The sequence below is a fragment of the Rhipicephalus sanguineus genome, chromosome 9 (genome assembly GCF_013339695.2).
Source record: "Rhipicephalus sanguineus isolate Rsan-2018 chromosome 9, BIME_Rsan_1.4, whole genome shotgun sequence".
NCBI classification, from domain to species: domain Eukaryota; kingdom Metazoa; phylum Arthropoda; class Arachnida; order Ixodida; family Ixodidae; genus Rhipicephalus; species Rhipicephalus sanguineus.
In genome coordinates this window covers 101920248-101941000 of record NC_051184.2, presented here as the reverse complement: position 1 = coordinate 101941000, position 20753 = coordinate 101920248, and the positions used below count along the sequence as shown (strand labels likewise).

At 48.5% G+C, this 20753-nt stretch overlaps 1 protein-coding gene across 1 annotated transcript; it reads right to left on the bottom strand.

Annotated features, from left to right (window-relative positions):
• Window positions 1–11703: 11703 nt before the first annotated feature.
• On the bottom strand, window positions 11704–12348 carry LOC119405771 (trithorax group protein osa-like). The gene is given in 1 exon segment (XM_049419289.1): window positions 11704–12348. A coding segment is annotated over 1 exon segment (645 nt).
• Window positions 12349–20753: the final 8405 nt, after the last annotated feature.

Here is a 20753-nt window from a genome sequence, read left to right as displayed (position 1 = left end):
ACCTTGTGAGGGGCCCTTTAAACGTGCGAGCGTTTTCCAGTAACTTCTTCAACATCTCTAATGGCCCCACTACTATGGGACAGCGGTAAGGTAGTTTAAGAATGACGTAAACTACTTCGAGTACTCGAACTTCTACTCAGAGACTAGGATTCACGGACTAAGATCGTTGCCAATGAAGCCGCCTCGTTCGCGTAATCTGCACACTTCCTATGTGAAACAACCCCCTTCAATACACAGGGCAGTCATGTCATTCCTTCTCCTCGTTTACAAAAGCTATAATACTCACACTAGGTGTTGTGAAATGACATGGACGACCACCACTCACGGTTTGAGTCTTTAATCTAAGTTGTTACTTATCTTCAAGTATATCAAGCAGGATGATGTGCATAGCCGATTTTGTGGTATAGATATACAACTGTGTCGCTGGTTCTGGATAGGAAGCCTTTGCGTCCGGCAAGCCTTCCCACAGATTCTGAGATGAGCACTGATCAGCCAAACGAGAAACTTAAAACGAAACGAGAAAATTATTTTCTAAAATATTTAGTAGCTGCATTACCAGAGAGAAAGACCTCACTCTTGGAATGAAACCATCTCGCACGACTTTTTTTATAGAGGTTTAGGTCAGTAGTACCAGTGTCCTATTGGAATGACTATTTCTCTCTTAGGTTGTAACCACCACAGAAAGTTCATGGAAAGTTTCCTTTGCTTCAGCCGGTATTTACCAGTTTGATCCAATGTGCTGCTACAAAAAAAACAACAAAAAAACATTACATGTGCGTATGCGGGAAAAGTACAGTGTGCCGGTTATGTTTACTAACTGATCGGAAGCCTTCATGCATCAGGTTCGATCTGAAACATTCGTTTAGAATACATCCCGAATCAAAACACAGCAGTGCGTTGCAGTCGCAGGCCCGTAGCCAGGAATGTTTTTCGGGAAAGGGGGGGGGGCACTTGCTGAAAACTTTGACTATTGGAGCAAATCGACTATTTTCATTATTTATTTTCGGTAAAACAGTATGTATCATAAAAATTTCGCCCCCCCCCCTCCTGGCTATGGGCCTGCGCAGTAGTAAGAACATAAGACGGAGCAAATAAAAGTAGCCTCGCGGCAGCAACGCGCTTCTGAGCACGCGAACTGTCACCATTAGCACTCTGCACATGAAGGTGACCCACCGTGGTGGTCCAGTGGTTATGGCGCTAGACTGCTGATCCATAAGGTCGCGGTACCGAATATCGGCTACGGCGGCCACACTTCGATGTAGGCGAAACGCTTGAGGCCCGCGTGCTCAGGTCCACGTTAAGGAAGCCTATGTTATTGAACATTCCGCAGCTCTCCACTACTACTTCCCTCAGTATCACATGGTGGTTATGTGATGCAAGACCACAAATTATTAGAGAGTTTGAGAATTGGGGACCCAAGACGCTGGGCCCCCAAGCTGCGTTGGGGAGCCTGCTCTTGCGATCGGATGATCAGCAGAGTTTGAGAATTGGTCCAATGCAGGCAGCGTTGGGTCAAGCGCACGGAGCTCCACGAATGACAAAATTTAAAATCATGCGAGACGCCGGCCGCACTGCGCCGTGGCCCGCGCTGGGTCTGTGTCTTCCGGCTGGTGACCCAAGACGCCTTGGGTCCCCAAGCTAGGTTTGGATTTTTGCGTCTCGGGGCAACGCGAGCGGAAGAGCCCAAGAGTGGCTTGGGTTCTGCGAATGCGCCCTGGCAGCTGGCAAGCTTCTTCCGTCCCCAAGCTCCATGGGGCCCCAATTCTGAAACTCTCTAATATTATAGGAACATGCCGTTTAGGTGCGCTGTTGCTATGCAGCACAAGCTGAATGCAGACCCAGAAAAATGTGCTAGGTGCTCCGCTAATTTTTTGAAAATCTTCAAATCATGCACGTTTGGCCGCTTTCATCGTAGATCGTGTCCATAATACTCAGAAGGAATGATGTGATTCGTGTCCATTTAAGTTACTAAATATGCACTCCTATATTTCAAACTGAAAAAAGCGTTGCGGACGCCGATGACTGTTATATGTTTTCGTGATCACTAAAATTTGCAGACGTACGTGCATTCGCTTAATAATCATTGTCGTAGACCTGTGCGCCGGTCGCAAAATCGCCGGCGGCGGCGTGTGAACGGCGCGGGGTTCAGCGGATCGGCGGCGGCGTGGCGCAGGAGGAGGAGGGAGAGGTGTAGATTCAAGAGATGGTGGGGAGAAATTTTGTCGCTTGAATTTTGGAAAAAAATCTGTTTCTCGGAAAGGCGAAGCAGTGAATGTGACAGCAACATGTCGTAATGTTGTACGAACTAATGTTAGCAGCTAACTCTTTTTGGTCCGATCTCGCGTAACTCTGCAAAACGCTGGTGCATGGGAACACGGCCGCTCCCGGGAGAGAAGCGGTTTTCGTGCAGTTTCCCGTTTCAGTGGACACAGCACGAAGTGGTGAAAACACAGTGCGTAGAAGGGTATACGAGCCGTTAGTTGATGTCTGCCGACATAGCGACCGTGCCCTTATAGTCAAAGTTAACGAATGCTGCTCGAGCCACGCAGCCTCCCATTACCCCGGCGTCCCTTCATGCTCCATCGCCCAGCGAAGGACGGGCGGGGTGTTTCCTTTCTGGTTGAAGAGCAATTGACGGCAATCCTTGCACGCAGGTTGATGTTATCGCATGCGCCCTCCATGCGACAGAGAAGGCCAGCTTATTTCATCTCTGCTTCAGCAGTGTTCCTTGCCAGCGCTCGCGTGCTTTTATTCGCGGGTAGGCACAACATACGATGCGCGCAGCGATATTGCCAATTTGAACTTGATACGAAACAGTACGGTGACGGTGAAAAAATGTCCAGAGTTTTCATATAATTGTTATGGCAATAAAAAAAATACAAAAACCGTGGATGAGGTCTCGCCTTTTAAATGCGAAGCATTTCTTAGCGAACTTCTGCGAGTTTGAGCGTATCTATCTATCTATCTATCTATCTATCTATCTATCTATCTATCTATCTATCTATCTATCTATCTATCTATCTATCTATCTATCTATCTATCTATCTATCTATCTATCTATCTAGCCGACTACGACTTTGTGCTCTCCTGGCAGTTTCGTTAATCGGATGTATACCAAAATTGGTATAGAATAACATGACCGTATTACGAACATAAATGACAGGTCATGTCATGAACAGCATGATTTACATTCCACGGCCTTGGGGCTCTTGCGGCCATTCCGTTAGTTTCATATATACCAAAACTAGTATGACGTGACAAGAGTTCATGGCGAACATAATGACAGATCCTAACGTGCAAATCATGACACGCATGTCATGTGCGGCATGATTTACATGACATGGTCTCGGGGCGCTCGCGGCCGTTTAAATGAATGGATATATACGAAAACTGGTATGGCGAGACATTTCGACATGACGAACATAACTGACACGTGGTAACATGAAAATCATGACACGCGTGTCATGCACGTCATGATTTACATGCCAAGCTCATGACGAACTGGCGGCGGTTTCGCTAGGTTGATATACACCAAAATTGGTATTGCGCGATGTGACTGTATGAAGAACGTGAATAACAGGTGGTAGCATGAAAACAATGACATGCATGTCATGTATGTCATGATTTACATGCCACGCTCATGACGCACTCGCGGCCGTCTCACTAGGTTGATATACAACAAAATTGGCATTGCGCGATGTGACTGTATGAAGAACATGAATAACAGGTGGTAACATGAAAACCATGACATGCATGTCATGTATGTCATGATTTACATACCACGCTCATGGTGCATTCGCGGCCGTTTCGCTGGCTTGATATACACCAAAATTGGTATTGCGCGACGCGACTGTATGACGAACGTAAATTAGAGGTGGTAACATGAAAATCGTGACACGCGTGTCATGCACGACATAATTTACATGCCACGCTCATGACGAACTGGCGGCCGTTTCGCTAGGTTGATATACACCAAAATTGGTATTGCGCGATGTGACTGTATGAAGAACATGAATAACAGGTGGTAACATGAAAACAATGACACGCATGTCATGTGTGTCATGATTTACATGCCACGCTCATGGTGCATTTGCGGCCGTTTCGCTGGCTTGATATACACCAAAATTGGTATTGCACGACGCGACTGTATGACGAACGTAAATTAGAGGTGGTAACATGAAAATCATGACATGCGTGTCATGTACGACATGATTTACATGGCACGCTCATGGTGAGCTCGCGGCCGTTTCGCTAGATTGATATGCACCAAAATTGGTATTGCGCGATGTGACTGTATCAAGAACATGAATAACAGGTGGTAACATGAAAACCATGACATGCATGTCATGATTTACATGCAACGATCATGGTGCACTCGCGGACGTTTCACTAGCTTGATATACGCCAAAATTGGTATTGCGCGACGCGCCTGTATGACGAACGTAAATGAGAGGTGGTAACATGAAAATCGTTACAGGCAAGTCATGTGCGACATGATTTACATGCCACGCTCATGGTTGACTCGCGGCCGTTTCGATCGTTCGATGTACACCAAAATTGGTATTGTGCGATGTGACTGTATGACGAACATAAATGACAGGTCCTAACATGCGAATTATGTTATGCATGTCATGTACGGTATGATTTACATGACACTGTTATAGTGCGCCTCCGGCCGTTTAGATAAATGGATATATACCAAAATTGGTATGGCATGACATGAGTGCGTGATGAACATAATTGACCGGTCATGCAGTGTATTTACCAGAATATACGTTTCATTGGCATGGTATATACCACATTGTGCATGCATGCGTGCATGGCAAACACGCGATATATGGTGAACTAGATGCCATGGCATGAATGATTTCATTTGGCTCAAAAATAAACAAAGCGATGTATGCAGCTCTTTGCTGGCTGCTTCGCATTACATCGATTCCCACAGTGCGTGGGATCTGCCGGATTTTTTTTTTCTGGAGACCTGCATCGTCTCCGCTCTAAGGAGTTCGTCCGCTGGGAGAATAAAATATTCCTACGCCTTTTGCATTGGTTTCGTTCTCGCCTTCACTACCCTTCTTACAAGCGATATCTTCTGGCCACATATGTTTTTCATAAAGCCCGCGTATACGGGTGCTTTATGAAAGATGCGTATGCAGCACGCATGACATTGTACAGAATGTCAGCCCTAAGCATTGAGCCTATCAGGATTTCGCGCTTGTCAGCTACATCCTGTTATTTCTGCATGCGCAGTTGGAAGCGTGCGAAATGGAGCGAAGTCAGTTGATTGCACACCATATATACTTACTCGATGCAACGAAGAAAGGGTGGGCGACTGGATGGCAAAGCAGAGTGGGAGACAATTCACAACTGATATTTCTCGTACACGGAACAATCGGGGGTTCGTACCCTAATGATGTCACGTGAATCACTGTTGTGGCGCCACGTAGTGCGCCAAAAAGGCGAGAAACGCCAATTGTGAATAGCCTGCTCGATTTTGTATTCCAGAGGCTGTTTTGCGGCCATTTAAGAAGACTGGGCGTGCAAACATGAACAGAAGAGAGTAATCACGGCACCACAAACATCGGTACCAACTGAAAAATTGTACAGCTGCAGGCGAAGCAGGCAGGAAACGCCCCGCTCCTCTTTACCGAGCCTTAAATGACGCGAAGACACGAGGGGGTGGGGTAGTGTCGCGCGACGAGCAACATTGAACTTTGAATCTAAGGGCGCGGTCTAGATCGCTGGCGCGCGCGCTATCTCGAAAGCCATCACAGCGCGTGCGGCTCGTATATCCTTCTGCGTGCTGCGCTCTCAACACGAAGTGACTATGGGGGAGCATCGCTCCCTAGAGCGGCCGTGTTCTCTTACACCAGCGTTTTGTAGTTACGCGAGATCGGATACAATACAGTTAGCTGCCAGCCTCACTTCGTGTGACACTACAATTTGTTGCTATTGCATTCATTGCTTCGTGGTTGCGGCGAAACTGACTTTTTTATCGATTCACTCTTGTAAAAACGAAAGTAAAAAAGTGCACTAAGCATATATATGTATTACTTATGTATTTTTTTATCCATGCAGAATACGCTAGGCCCAAGGCTCCACAAATATGCTATACAGGGAGTTGGGTTGTCGCCTTTAGGGCTGGAGGACGCCGCGGAGTTGAGGCCAGGCAATGCTCGTGAGACTTCTGAAGGAGAGAAAGGTACCGCCACGATGCTCCAGTGGTTATGGAGCTCAACTGCTGGCCCGAAGGTCGCGGGATCGAATCCGGCCACGGCGGCTGCATTTTCTATGGAGGCGAAATTTTTTTTAAGCCCGTGTACTTAGATTTAGGGGCACGTTAAAGAACCCCAGGTGGTCAAAACTTCCGGAGCCCTCCACTACGGCGTCTCTCATAATCATATCGTGGTTATGGGACGTTAAACCCGAGCTATTAATATATTAATATGAAGGAGAGAAAGATGCAACTTCCGGAGAGCTATTATCGGTGTGTCCATCTAAAGGAGACATCCACAGACCATTTCCCCAGAGAACACTCAGACACTCGAAAAAGCGCTCAGCCGTGATGACAGCTCGCTCTTGACCACGTCGACCCACCAGCCCGCCAGTACCTTGCCACAGCAAAAAGAAAGTGGACGAAATGTACAGAAACAGGAACTTGTCAAGTCTGAACTTGCATATCAATGTGTCCCAGATGTTTGAGAACGATGCACGGAATGCGTACCGACCTTCACAGGTGCGTTAGACGGGCGGCCGCATGAAACCTAATTTGATGGCTAGTGCGATTAGAGTTTATGCACGGCCTCGTCCGAGAAGTGCGGCCGAAAGCGGATCTCTGGGGGCTGCGTTCGCAGCGTTGAAGCGCGTTACGTCCTTAAATAATTTTATCTGGGGGTGTCACGTTCCAGAATTACGATATGATTATGAGAGGCGCCGTAGAGGAGAGCTCCAGAAATTTTGATCACCTGGCGTTCCTTGACGAGCACTGACATCGCCAAGTACCCAGACCACTAGCATTTCGCTTCCATCGAAATGCGACGCCGCGGCCGGGATAGAACGCGCGACCTTCGGCTCAGCAGCCGAGCACCATAACCACAGCTCCACCGCGGTGGACCATTCCGTCCCTCTCATTTGTGTCAACAGCTGTCAAGGCTTCGTGACGTGAAAATTACCATACGAAAGACGAGCTGGAAACAGGGAGCGCGCTTCTCGCCGAACTCCAGTTAATCAGCGGCAGCCGAAATGGACAGTCCACTTAGGGGACACATCGAGAATAACTTCCCAGCTACAGGGAACTAGAAGAGTTCACTGTAGCTCAGCCGTAAAGAATGAAATAGCAGCATGCTAGGAATTGTGACCAGAGGAGGGAGCACGAGGGGGGAGCGGCGTGAGGAGATTCGCTTGTGGACGCTAGGCGCACGCGCTCGTCATTTTTTCCCCATGTGCCCGTCACAAAAAAAGAAATGAAAAAAGAACATGATGGAAATTGTGACATGAACCTGAGGAGTTCACTTAAAGGGGTACTGACACAAAAAGTTCGGCCTCGCGTTTTTTTTTTGCTGCAATGTGTTACTGGGGGCCTGTGAGGCATACCACGGCAGCTTGTTTGCTGCAGCGCGGGACAGATAAATAATTATAGGCTGCTAATTACCGACCAGTGGCAGTTTCGGTTTCAAAAACAAGGTTCCAGGTGCAACTATCACCTCCTAGTGAGTGCAGCGCTCGATTACGTCAGCACACAAAACTGTGACACACTTCCCTGCGGTTCGCGAGCAGCCGCCCAGAAGTAGGCTGCTGGAGCGAACACGGCAAGAAAAATGGGGGCTATGACGTCATCATAACTTGTTGTAGCGTGGTCACGTGAGAGAAGTAGGGGGTCACTAAGGGTCACTTTGAGGGTGTCAATAGCCTGAGGGTGTCGATCGCTCACGCAAACTTCAAAATTCATTCAAAATACCTTCCAAGCCATATTCACTGTTGATATTTCGCAGATGATATACGCATGTTCACGGGAATTGATGCCGCAGCCTATCTCGGCGGCGAAATTTTGTGTGGGTACCCCTTTAACAAAACACGTTGTGGAGCTAGTTGGTGATGCATATTTGCCTTTTTGAAACAATTCAGCGCTAAACATTAAACACAAGCACACAGAAAGACATCACGGGGTGGGCGCTGTCATGTCTTTCTGTGTGCGACATCCTATGACGCCGCTGTGTCCTCGGGTTCTCTTTTCGAAAGAATTCAGCGCTAAACTTTAAACACAAGCACACAGAAAGACATGACAGCGCCCACGCCGTGATGTCTTTCTGTGTGCTTGTGTTTAAAGTTTAGCGCTGAATTCTTTCGAAAAGAGAACCCGAGGACACAGCGGCGTCATAGGATGTTGGCTTGTGGACACTAGGCGCGCTCCCTCCGCATTTGTTTCTCTAAAGTTGAAGCGCAAGCTTGAAGCTCATTCTGTTCCTCTCATTTGTGTCGGTAGTTGTGAAAGCTTCATGACCTCAAAATGGAAAAAAAAGGAACTGGAAAAAAATCAGAGGGCGCGCTGCTCGCCAAGCTCCCGCCAATCAGCGGCGGCCGAAATGCACAGTCCATAACATGGGTACATCGAGAAGAGCTCCCCCAGGGATGTGTTGCATTTTATGTCCACATGTCCCGTTCATATTACAAGAAAAGGCAAACGGCGGCGCGCTGCAATTATAGCGCGGCGGCGGCGGCGGCGGGGGCGCACACCTCTACATTGTCGTGGTTTTAAGTCCCAAAACTACGACGGGAATATGAAAAAGGCCGTAATGGTGGGCTCCAGAAATTCGACCACTTGTGTAGCCGAATAATTCTAGGCACCCGTGGCTCTAGCATTCCGTTTCCACCGAAATGCGACCGACGCAGCCGGGATTTTTTCGTACTAATGGTCAGCAGTCAAGCACTATACCCATTAGACTATCACGGCGCAAGTGCATCGGTAAGTAATCATATGTTCGATATATGGAAAGTGTTGCCGAGCATTCGCTTACCACATTTAAGACATGAGTGCAGCATGATGTTATGCTAGCGAGGCTCTCTGAGACTGGCTGCTTGGTTTGACAGCTAAGCTGTGGTACCTTCGATTCGATAGACCAACGTTTCATAGCACTGAACGATTGAGCAATGGGCTACACGAACTGACTGACAGCAATGAAGTTAAGTACACGGCACCTTCATGTTCACACCTTTCTTCGTGAGCTCTAATTATTCGTCGACTTCCCATAGCGTGATCACAACACAAACGAACTCAGCTGCTAGGCAGCTTCTCCGCATGAGAAAGGCAAGCGGTGAACACCAGGAACTCCGCATTGCTTCAAGGATCCTTGTCATGTATCGTGTGCTTTCCAGATTTCCTTTGTGCTTTCCATTATTGAAACGACTACCCATGTGTCCCTTCTGTGAGTAATTGTAATGATGTCAACGGTGAGGGTGACTGAGTTCAGCGATACTGGTAGACAGGCAGCTTTGCGCTCCTCGTTCTAGGAGTAAACCCTGAATGTCATTGCTGATCTTTGTTAACGTAACGTCTACAATAACCAGCCAGTTTTCGCATATACGTCGGTAGTACCCGGCATAAGTGAATAAGTAAGCTGAGAATTTAATATTATTACGCAAAATAACTTTTTCGAGTTTACGTGGATTGAATGTGGATTTACGTGGTTAGCCAGGTTGCTTCGGAGACTGGACTGCCCTGACTTTTGCGGTCACATTGCGTTGCTGCTTGGCTGTTTGCATTCAAAATTGGCATTCGAAACTGCCGCCTGCGTGGTATGTTCCGGGTAGCGCAAGACGAAGTTTCATCCAACCCCTCTTCCATCTCCGTGGTTTACGATTCTTCGTTATAATCATTCGCTGGGCGCCTTGAGATGGAGCGCATCACTTTGGTGCAGGTGCTCTACCGGCAGCCGTCGTTTACATCAGCGAGCCCATGAAAGTCATCTTGGATATTATTCAAGCGGTGGCGTTCTCCCGCCACCCTCCGCGTTTTAGCCAACGCCGTGTATTTCTACGCGCGTTTTTCGCGCGTTTGGGATCCGACGCTGCTACTGCTGCTGGATATTTTCAGACTTCGTAAATGACGGGAGAAATGCAACTGCCTGCTTTGAAATAGTATTCGCGTGTTCATCTCGCCGAGTTAAGTCGATACCTTGGTTGCAGTCCTAGTTTGATATCCTAAATACAAGGATACTAGTTCATCACAGAAAGATTGATAGCGACTGTTCGTTCTGAAATGGCTATGGTAAGATTTAAGACGGTTTCGCTTGCTTTTCTTAGAAATTTTAATTTAAGGTAAAGCTTGCGATGCGGAAAGAACAGACTGGCAGTTTTCTATAACAGACAAGCCTTGAGTTTAGAAGCGTAGTTATAGAAATGCTCAGTAACAAAACTTGTGTCTCTATGTGTGCTGAACAAGAAGACAGCAGCATTGGTTTCTGTTATGACTCGGCTCCGAAAACCGTGAGCTGTTCGTAGATCCATCTTTACTCGGCAAGTGGAAAGCTACGTACAGCTTAATATTTAAACAGTTCATTCTTTCAGAGGTGATGTGAACGTCGTAGTCAAAGCTTGCGGCTGTCCCGTAGTGTAATTAGTACGGAATATCTTTCGTTATGTTTTACAACGAAACTTGGAAAAATTCCTGAGCCATTCCACTCTGTGAAGGCGGTTGACCAGCGAAGAGCTACGGCGACGGTCGCACTCGCGGCGGCCTTGGCCGTATACGCTTGCTTTTGGGGAGACGTGCACACGACACGTGGCCGTCCAATGCCAAACCCGCGGATACGCGCACGCGACTCCCTGCAGTGTGGTACGCGTCAAAAACACGTGCTCCACGCTCGCTATCACTCCCATTTTTTTCAGTGCGTTGAAGTCGCGTCATCAACGCCTCCTGCATAGTAGTAGTAGTTGTCCTCTTACCGTGGCTGATTCGCAATGCTCGGAATTGGCCGAGTAGCGGGTGGAGTTTTTCTTTATATTCAATAGGGTAACATTTCTAATGGTATTGTTATCTAACATATTGATTTCAATTGCTGATTATCTGTAATAAAATATTGAAAGCCGGCGACATTTAGCAACGTATTTTTATCCTCAATGAGAAATTCCTCCATGACAAAATGTCACTGTAGCTGTATTTTATTTAGTTTTATTTATATCTTTACAAAATACTGCAGGCCCGACTTGGGCCCTAGCAGGAGGGGCACAAGTGTACTCGAAAAGACAATACATAGACACATTTGCATATGGTGCATTGAAAGGAAAAAAAAGGAAAATACCAGAGTAGTGGCCCCAAAAGAAAGAATAGTGGTTCTTACTTGTGCCTCGTCGTCGTCGTTTTCATCTATGATGTCTATATCCATAATGCGGTCGAACGCCCGTGGGAAAATGTTTTTCATTATCATTAGACCGCTGGTGGTGAGTGTGGTGGGAGGGTTCGTGCCGAGCCGGCCGAGAAGGCAGTCTGAAGCCCGAGGGCTGCGGAGTACAAACAGACGCTCCGAGTCCCCAGCAGAAGTGCCCCTGTTTATGGGCAGTACACCCTTTACCTACTACATTCTATAGAGGGCGCCTCATATTCGGTTTGGCCCTCGCGCCCGCTATATCCCACTTTTGGGAAAGTAACAGAAAGCAACCCCTCGCTCTCAGGTAAGCAACCTGATGACAAATGTCTCATGGCACGCACTACAATTTCAGCCGCACCAGTGGCCTAACACAACGTCGAGACCGAGTGCGCACCACCGACACAGGCGGTCTTGAGGGAGTAGCTGGGGCAACCGGTGGCGATGCAACTGGTAGAGGAGTAAGTGCCCAGGGCGTTGGGCTACTGCACATAGGCTCTGGGCGAGTTGGAGTCGCTGGCAGGCTTTCGGATCCTTGTGTCACTGGACTGGAGCTGCCGAGGTCTAGACCCCCTGATGACGGAGACTGCTGCGGAACCAGATGTCTCCGGTTGCGGACGAGTGCACCTGCATTCGTCTGGACCACATAGGAGCTAGCTGGGCTGAGAACAGTGCCAGCTCAATCTGTGTCGCGAATCTACACTCTCTCTCCCTCATTCACGGGCTGCAAATCTTGTGCAGCATGTCGACGATCCAGATCTTGACGCTGACGACGTCGTTGGGCAGTGTCACGCCGGTGGAAGTCGGCGGCGTTAGGCGGTTCTGGAAGCAACGCGGCCGTTGGGACCGGAAGGCGAGTCCTAAGGCTGCGCCCCATGAGCAGCTGAGCAGGGCTGTACCCGGTCACGCCAGGTGCATTGCGGTATGCCAAGAGGGCCAAAAGCCAGTCCGGAGACTTCTTGAACAGTTCCTTAAGCGTCCGCACCATACGCTCGACTTCCCCATTAGACTGCGGGTACCAGGGACTGCTGGTGACGTGGGAGAAGCCGTAGCTCTGGTTGCAGACGCGGAATTCTGCCGACGAAAACAGAGGCCCGTTATCGCTGACGAGGGTCTCTTGGATCCCATGCCTTGCGAAGACACTTTTGATGATGGAGATCACCGCTGTAGACGTCGTCGAGCGAAGGGGCAGCACTTCTGGGTACCTCGAGTAGTAATCTACGAGAAGAAGGTAGTCGGCTCCTTCGTGATGAAAGATGTCCACCCCGACTCGCTCCTAGGGACAGCTAGGCGTCACAGTAGGCAGCAGTGGCTCTGCTCGCTGGACCCGCGTGGTAGCACAGTTGCGACAGTTCTCCACCATGCTCTTGATCTGGCTCCCCCTGGTTGGCCACCAGACAGCTCCCCTGGCGATGGCGCGGCAGCGATTCACTCCGAGGTGTCCGTCATGGATAAGGGAGAGGACGTGCTTCCGTAGAGAAGCGGGCACTAGCAGGCGTCCATCGCAGAGGAGAAGGCCGTCACCGATATTAAATTCGGCCCGATGAGCCCAGAACTGAGCCATGCTGAGAGGCATATTCTCTTTCCGAGGCCAACCTTGCTCACAGTACAACTTGAGCTGCGCGCACTCCCCATCTGCAGCCTGGTGAGCTCGGAAGTCGTCGAGGAGGACTACAAATGTGGGAAGGATAGCACGGAGTGCTTCTTGAACGTACAGCTCCACCTTGTCAACTGCTGGAGTCGCTGGCAGCTGGACGACTGGGTCCCTTGAGAGTGCATCTGCAGTGGCCAGCTCTTTCCCAGGAACGTACTTGACGTCAAACTGGTAGTGAAGAAGGCAGATGCGAAAGCGTTGGATTCGTGGTGGCATGAGATCGAGATCCGCGGTTCCTAGGAGCTTTACTGAGGGCTTATGGTCGGTCTCCAGGGGGAACGAAGACCCCGAAGAAACTCGTCGAATCGGTTGATGGCCCAAGTGGTAGCCAGTGCCTCTTTTTCAATTTGGCTATACCTCCGTTCCGTTTCAGTCAGCGCTCGAGAGGCGTATGCAACTGGTCTGCGCTCCCCTGATGGCTGCTCTTGAAGAAGAACAGCACCCAGCCCGAAAGAACTGGCATCTGCGGAGACTGTCATCAACAGTGCAGGATACCTTGCGAGGCAGATGTCTGAGGACAGCATGCTCTTGAGCTTTTCGAATGCTGAAGCTTGCGCTGGTCCCCATGTCTAGGCGACTTGTTCCCCTTGTTCAGGAGACTTCTGATTGGCGCAGTTGTTTGAGAGAGGCCCGGGAGGAAGCGACCGACATGGTTGAGCATACCGAGAAAGCGTTGGACACCATAAACGTCCTGAGGAGCTGGCATGCGCTGAAAGGCCGCCACTTTGTCTGGATCCGGAGTGATGACATTGACACCGACGACAACGCCGAGGAATCGCACGCTGGTCACGCCGAAAGTGCACTTGGCTGCGTTGAGTGTGACCCCCGCTTGTTGGAGGCGACCGAGGACTGCTTTGGGGCGTTGGTCGTGTTCTTCTGTGGTGCGGCCAAACAGAAAGATGTCGTCCATAAGGTTAACAATACCGGCCAACCCTCCCAGCAGGCGAGACATCCGACGCTGAAAGTATTCCGGGGCCGATGTTATGCCGAAAGGAAGGCGGCAGTAGCAATACCTGCCAAACGGAGTGATGAAAGTCGTATGCTTTTGGGAGTCGCGCGCCAGGCGTACTTGTTGGAAGTCTGAAGTTGCGTCGAACTTCGAAAAAACGCGTGTGTCGCCGAGAAGTCCGAGGGTTTGGTCGACGGTCGGGAGTACGTGGCGTTCACGCAGGACGACTTGGTTGAGCTTTGTCAACCGAACGCATAGGCGGTAACCCCCGCTGGCCTCGGGATGACGACAAGCCCCGCGCACCAGTCCGTCGGTTCGTTGACGTGCCGGATCACGCCCTCCTGCTCCATCTTGTCGAGCTCCTTTTTGACTACGTCTCGTAGTGGTATCGGGATACGCCTGACTGTGCTGAGGGCATACGGTACCGCGTCAGGCTTCATACGTATCGTGTACTATTCCGGAAACGTGCCCAGGCCGCTGAAAAGGGCTGGAGGGACTTCACGAGGTGGTGCCTCCAGCAGAGCTGATGTGACGGCGCCGACAAACTTGACCGCAAGGGCAACGATAGCCGGATAGCCCAGAAGTGGCTGCTCTTAAGGGGGGATCTTAGTTGGGATCCCCGATTTCTGTAGCACGTACCTGCTATTTCTGTGGCACATACCTGCTAGGAGTTTCCTGTTGAGCAGGTAATTGTTGATAAGCAACTGTCCGCGAAGTTAACATACGTACACATTTCTTGTTAACCCGGGGTCGCAGTCGCGTCAGTCGATTCGGCCGCTTCTCCAGCTGCAGTTTTAGCTCAGTCTTAATAGCTACTGTAGCTTTTTTACAGCGAACCTGTTTAGCATATTGTTACTTCTGAGTCGATCCCAGAAAACTATCATCTTAACGGTTACGTGCCATTGTGCGACTACCTGAAGACGAGTGCAGAGACGGAGAGAGAAAGAAAGAAAGAAATAAAGGAAGAAAGAGAAAGAAATGAAGAAAGAAAGAAAAAAACAAGCAAACGGAGAGACGGAATGAAAGATATAAAGAAAGATAAAAATTCTTCACCCGGCGGTATCGAACCCGCGTATCCTCGATCCGAAGGCGAGCATCCTAACCACTCGGCTATCCAGGCACGCTAGCCGAGCATAGCATTGTATAGTATAGTGTAGCAAGGGGGTGGGAAATGGAAGTGAGCATGAGGAGAATAGATGTGATGGCGAGTATGGAAGAAAGTGAAGCGTAGCACAGAAAGAATGATAAACAGAGAAATAGAGAAAAAGAAAGCGACAGAGAGAACACCAACTAAAGAGAGACAAAAAAATTTAAAAAAGGAGGAAGCAACCATCGCGTCGTCTAGCGACGAGATACCGCCCACCTGGCCAAGCCGCGCATGCGCAGTTACTAAGCCACGCCCCCCGACGGAGACATCACGCGCAAGCTCCTCTCTACAGTGCATAGCCTAGCTGCGTACTCCCGAGGAGGAAGCCGCGCATCTCGAAGCTAGACGTGCCGGTCGACGGGGAGTGCGAGCGGCAACGGGCCCGTACTTCCCTGTGGCAAACTTTGCGCGACTTAGCGCAAAGTGTTCGCATTTGTTTTTGTAATTTGAATGTAAAGGCCGCTGATGATGTTTATTTTCTTTTGAGCAAGTAAGTGTTCTCTGAGTTAAGGATAGCTTTGTTACATACAGCTTCGCCGTCGAACACTTCGCGCTCTTTGAGGTGTCCTTCTGTCCCGCAACAAAATTCGTCATGTGGCTTCTTGCGTTTCCTTTCGTGAAAACTAGCCGGTCGCCAATCTCCTTTTAGAATTCTAGGTCATGCTCGAAGCGGTTATGCTGCTCTTTAGCAGAAAGTGCTGGGAATGTGGTGATATCGCAAGGAAAGACTTGTGATGTGAGTGACGTTTATTGTTGTGGGAAGAAAACCTAACTCCTTCAATTGAGTCTGAAGGCTAAAATATTCTTCGTTCGCTTTGCGGCCGCGTCAAAGTCACCGATTTGGACGCTAGGGGCACATGCGTGCAGCCCTTCCAATAGAGAGCTTGTAGTACTTTCAATCGCGTTGTTACTCTTCTAATGTTAACACTTTTCATAATAGGGACAGCTTAGTGCTCTATCGTTCAGTGTGCGCTACTCTAAACCGTGTACCTATTAGACGGCCAACCCCTCGCTGTGGTCTCAAGGTTAAGGTACTCGATTGCTAACCCGAACGTCGGGGGCTCAAATCCGGCCGCGCCGGTCCCTTTTTGATCGAGGCGAAATGATCGAGGCCCGACTACTTCCATTTAGGTACACGTTAAAGAACCCCAGATGGTCGAAGTTTCCGAAGGCTTGAACTAAGGCGTTCCTGATAGTTATATCGTGGTTTGCAGACGTAAAACCCTAACAAGTACTAAAATTGGCCGCGATTGTGACAATTTCCCTTGGCACGTCAAAACTTTACGCGTTACGCCACGTCCCCTAGTAATTATACAGCGCAGCTCATTGTCCGTTCCTGCGTTGATCTTCATTGTATATCGACCTAACCGATGGAACGAACACTGCGAATACTCTTCTGGCTCGGGCGCCACAAACTACGCGACGCCTTTCTCTCTTTCTTTTTTTGCCGAAGCTGACTGGATTACTTTGGAACCTTCTCCGCGGAAACAGCAAATTAAGACATGATATTAAATAAATAAAGTAGGTAATCTTTTTAGAAAAAAGAGGAAAACAAGATGCCGACTGTATTACTCTGCAAACATCACCGCCGAAGTGGAACATAACAATATAAAATAAAAATAAAATCAAATAAAAATAATAAAATCAAGAAAAAAAGACGCAAAATAAATAATGCACTTCCTGCAGTTTAGGATTTCGCAGAAACGCGAAGAAAAAAAACCACAACTGAAGGAGGTAACGCTTAATAATTATTTTATATACTTTTTTTTTAAGGAGACGTGTTGCCTGTCTCCTTGTATTTGTTTGCCTCAATAGATGAAATGAAAACGCGAGTTCAGGTGCGCCCACATTTTGCACTCGGTGGTATCGTATCTTTCTATAATATTCTCTTCCACATATTCTCATCCTATGCACTGCAAAAACTGTCCTTGAGATCCACGAACAAGCTCTACGTAGAACTTACAGATGGCTCTCATTATATGGAAATAGGGAGCACATGTTCGTAACTGCCAACGGACATATCCCACCGCGCATCGTAGGTTCTACCCGCGAGTAAAAGCTCGCGAGCAGCGGCGACGATCGCGGCTGATGCAGATATCAAACGAGCTGGCCTATCTGCGTCACTCGGAGGGCGCATGCGATAACATCCCCCCGCGTGTTAGACCTGCCGTCGAATGCTGCTCAAGCAGAAACGAAACGCCCCGCCCGTCTTGAATGAGCATGGAGGGATGCGAGGGGGGGGGGAGGGTGCTTGAGCAGCAACTGCGAACTTTGATCCTAAAAGCTCGTTCACGATCGCTTGCGCGCTCGCTATCTCGCAGGCATCAGCAAACGGCTCGTATACTCTTTTACGCGCGCTCTCAACGCGAAGAGACTGCGAAAAGCGCACCTCTCCCTGGAGCGGCCGTATTCTCTTACACCAACGTTTTGTTACAGTAGTTTTGTGTAGTTACGCGAGATCGGATCCAAAAGAGTTAGCTGCCAGCCTTCCTTCGTATAATTTGTTGCCTTCGCATTCATTGCTTCGCGCTTGCGGTGAAACTGTGATCTTTTTTTCTTCAGACACGATGCGTTTACAGAAGGCCTGGGGAGCGTGCAACTAGCACTGTTCTCTATGTGAGCGGTTTAAATCTTTAACCTTTTTTTCAGGTCAACCGAGAGTGGTTAAATTTGTTGTTTTGTGCATGTTACCCTCGCGAGCAACGAGGGTAGACAATATTTTGCTGCCGTCCTGACATACTGGCAGACTGTCTGCGTCTGTTTGCCGCGAAGTAGGCATGTGCGAATATTCGAGCACTAGGAATGTTCGAAGGAATATTACAGTATTCGAATTCGCTTCGACACGAATTTAAGGTTCCGAAATTTCAAAGTATTCATAATGAACAAATAGGCGTATATTGGACGGCATGTAACCCACCTGTGAGGTGGTTTCACTGCAGCCTAAAAGTGCTATGCCGTGAAAGCACATCACCAACAAAATTGCGCAATGTCGCGAAGCCCCACTTCAAGGTTAAATTAGCATATTACTCCAACATAGATTAATCATTTTCAGGGGCGTAGCCAGAAATCTTTTTCGGGGGGGGGGGGGGTTCAACCACACTTTATGTATGTTCGCGCGTGTGTTTTTATGTGTGCGTGTATATATGCGCAAGCAAAATTGAAAAATTTCGGGGGGGGGGGTTGAAACCCCCAACCCTCCCCTTGGCTACGCCCCTGATCATTTTTTAAGTTTAAAAGCTCGTTATACGGGCATTTATGTTATAATATATTATATGTATAGTAATTTTTAAAGTGTGACGTCTTTTATCGGTTATCACTTGCATCTTACTGAAATTGAAATCCTGCTACTATTTGATGCTACTAAACGCTATAAACGCTACTAAACGTAGCGTTTAGTTGCGTAGCGCTTAGTTTAGTAGCGTTTACTTGCAGCAAAAAGAATGACAGTCGCACATGCCTCGTTCCAATTAAAAAAAAACGCTGTGCAGGTTAGTTGGGCCTCCACAATAGTTATGCTAATTTTTATATATAATGTGTGATACATACTATTCCAACTATTCGATTCAAAATTATTCCACGTAATCACTGTTCGCTTCGAACCTAAAATTTGCTTTTCGGACATCCCTACCGCGAAGGGTTCTGTGCGGCGTTCCACGGTACCTAATAGACAAGGACACAAGGAACATGCGGCGCTGCTTCGTATTGGTGAAAAGCGTCCCTTTATGAAAGCCTCCTTTCGGGACTGTGGCACGGGAGTACAAACCGGTTCGCTGCAGCGGCAGCGGCCTGCGCATCAGCTTCTCTGCAATACACGATTGCTAGCGGCGTTTCGAAAACAGATGCGCAACTCCGCCACATAAAAGTAACATTTGCAGTAACTCTAGGGTGCAGTAAAGCTTTAGGGTGCAGGCACTCGTAGCAACCGCCGCTACGGTCGTCGAAAATTAAAGGGGGGAGGGGGTATACGGGCACCGGTACCCTGTTCCTCTTAGATCCGACCCTGGAATTTTCGTGGTTGTTGCAATTTCATTCCAAGCTGCGTCTTCAGAGGTTCGTGCATGCTCGCGTGCGACTGCAAATCTTTCTAGCCTCTCCAACACACCATGCCTAAAAAAAAACAACCTGTTCCATGACGTTATGCAAAAGAACTCGTGCAATGAAAAGGCATCGATTCTCATTCAGAGCTTCTACGGATCCAGTACGCCTGCAAGAGTGGGCGTGAAACATCAAGGGAGGTCCCTCATGTGTACATAAATTTCATTTGACTGTTCGCTGATTCTTACTTTTAATTATTTATTTTTCTTTTTTGTATGCACCTATCTTTTCCTTTCACTGTTTACTCACATTCTGCGCGAAAATATCTGTCTTTGCGTCTCATTCACCGTTCATTGTATTTTTGTTCTTGAAGTAACCGCTATAATTGTCAATGAATATTTCAATCATTGTACTCAAACATAACTGCGTGAAAAATAATGTTAATAAACTAGAACGGAAACCCCGAATCTCCTACATGTTTGTTCTCTACGCCAGCATGTGCCGTTCAGAAGAAGCTAACCGGCCCGCATGGTCTCCAGAGTTTTCTTTTCTTCGTTTTACAATTTATCAGCGCCATGTGTGGCCTACACAACGAGCTTTTACCGCAAATACAAAGCTTTAAACGAGAAACTCCTCAGGGCGCACCAGTGCTGGGCGCCCCAGCGAGCGCCGCGCCCTCTGGACGCTTCATCGTAAGCTATTCCCGCCTGGCAGGCTCGCTGCCTCGTTCACGACACTAGGCAAACCTTTCTAGCCACGATAGTTCTGCGTTCGTGTGTGTGTCGTCGTGCCGAGTTTTGTTCATACGGTCGACTTTTACCGCGCTGCCTCGCATTGTGTGTTGTATGTTGTGGTTACTGACGTTAAGCGCAAGTTCGTCACGCAGTGTTATACGCGGTAGCTGGTAAATAGTCACCAGATGCCGGCCGCGCGACTCCAGTCTGCGACTGCTTTGTTCAGTGTGACCGACGGAGGCGATTCATAGTTTTGAAAAACACGTTCTTCAAATGTTTCCGCACGTCAGTAGGGTGCCTTGATGCGCGTTTTGTCCGCTCACATCGAGGCACAGTACACGGCAGTGAGTAGCAGCGCTGCAATCCTTTCTCGACGACGCGTTCTGTGGCCTTGGAAAAAGCCTTGACGCTCAGGGACGGCCGGTAGCTCGGCGATTCCTCGCTTGGCGCACCATTGAAAACCGGCGGTCATCCAGCAGGGTACGCTGCCAGCGTATTTTTATTGCCAGAGGTAAGTGAACGTTACGCTTCGTACATTGTGAGTTGTTCTTATTGTAGTACGCGTTGTCGCCGAAGAAAATCGCATAACGTGTTGGTAGTGTAATGCGGTTGTAGTTGTGCGGATTGTGCTCGCGCATGACATTTGTCAAGAACGTAGTCGGTAGTGTTATAAAGTTTTGGTAATTAGCTCGGTTGCACGCACTGCTGTACGCTAATATTTGCTGAAAGGAGACAACATTTTTGTCAGGCTCACCATTGTCATGCGGTTTGTGCATGTCAAATTTATGCATGTCTCTTGACAAATTACTTGGAGTAACGCCATGAAACCGAAGCTTCAACATTCATTTCGTTCGCACGAGCTCTGAAGGAATTA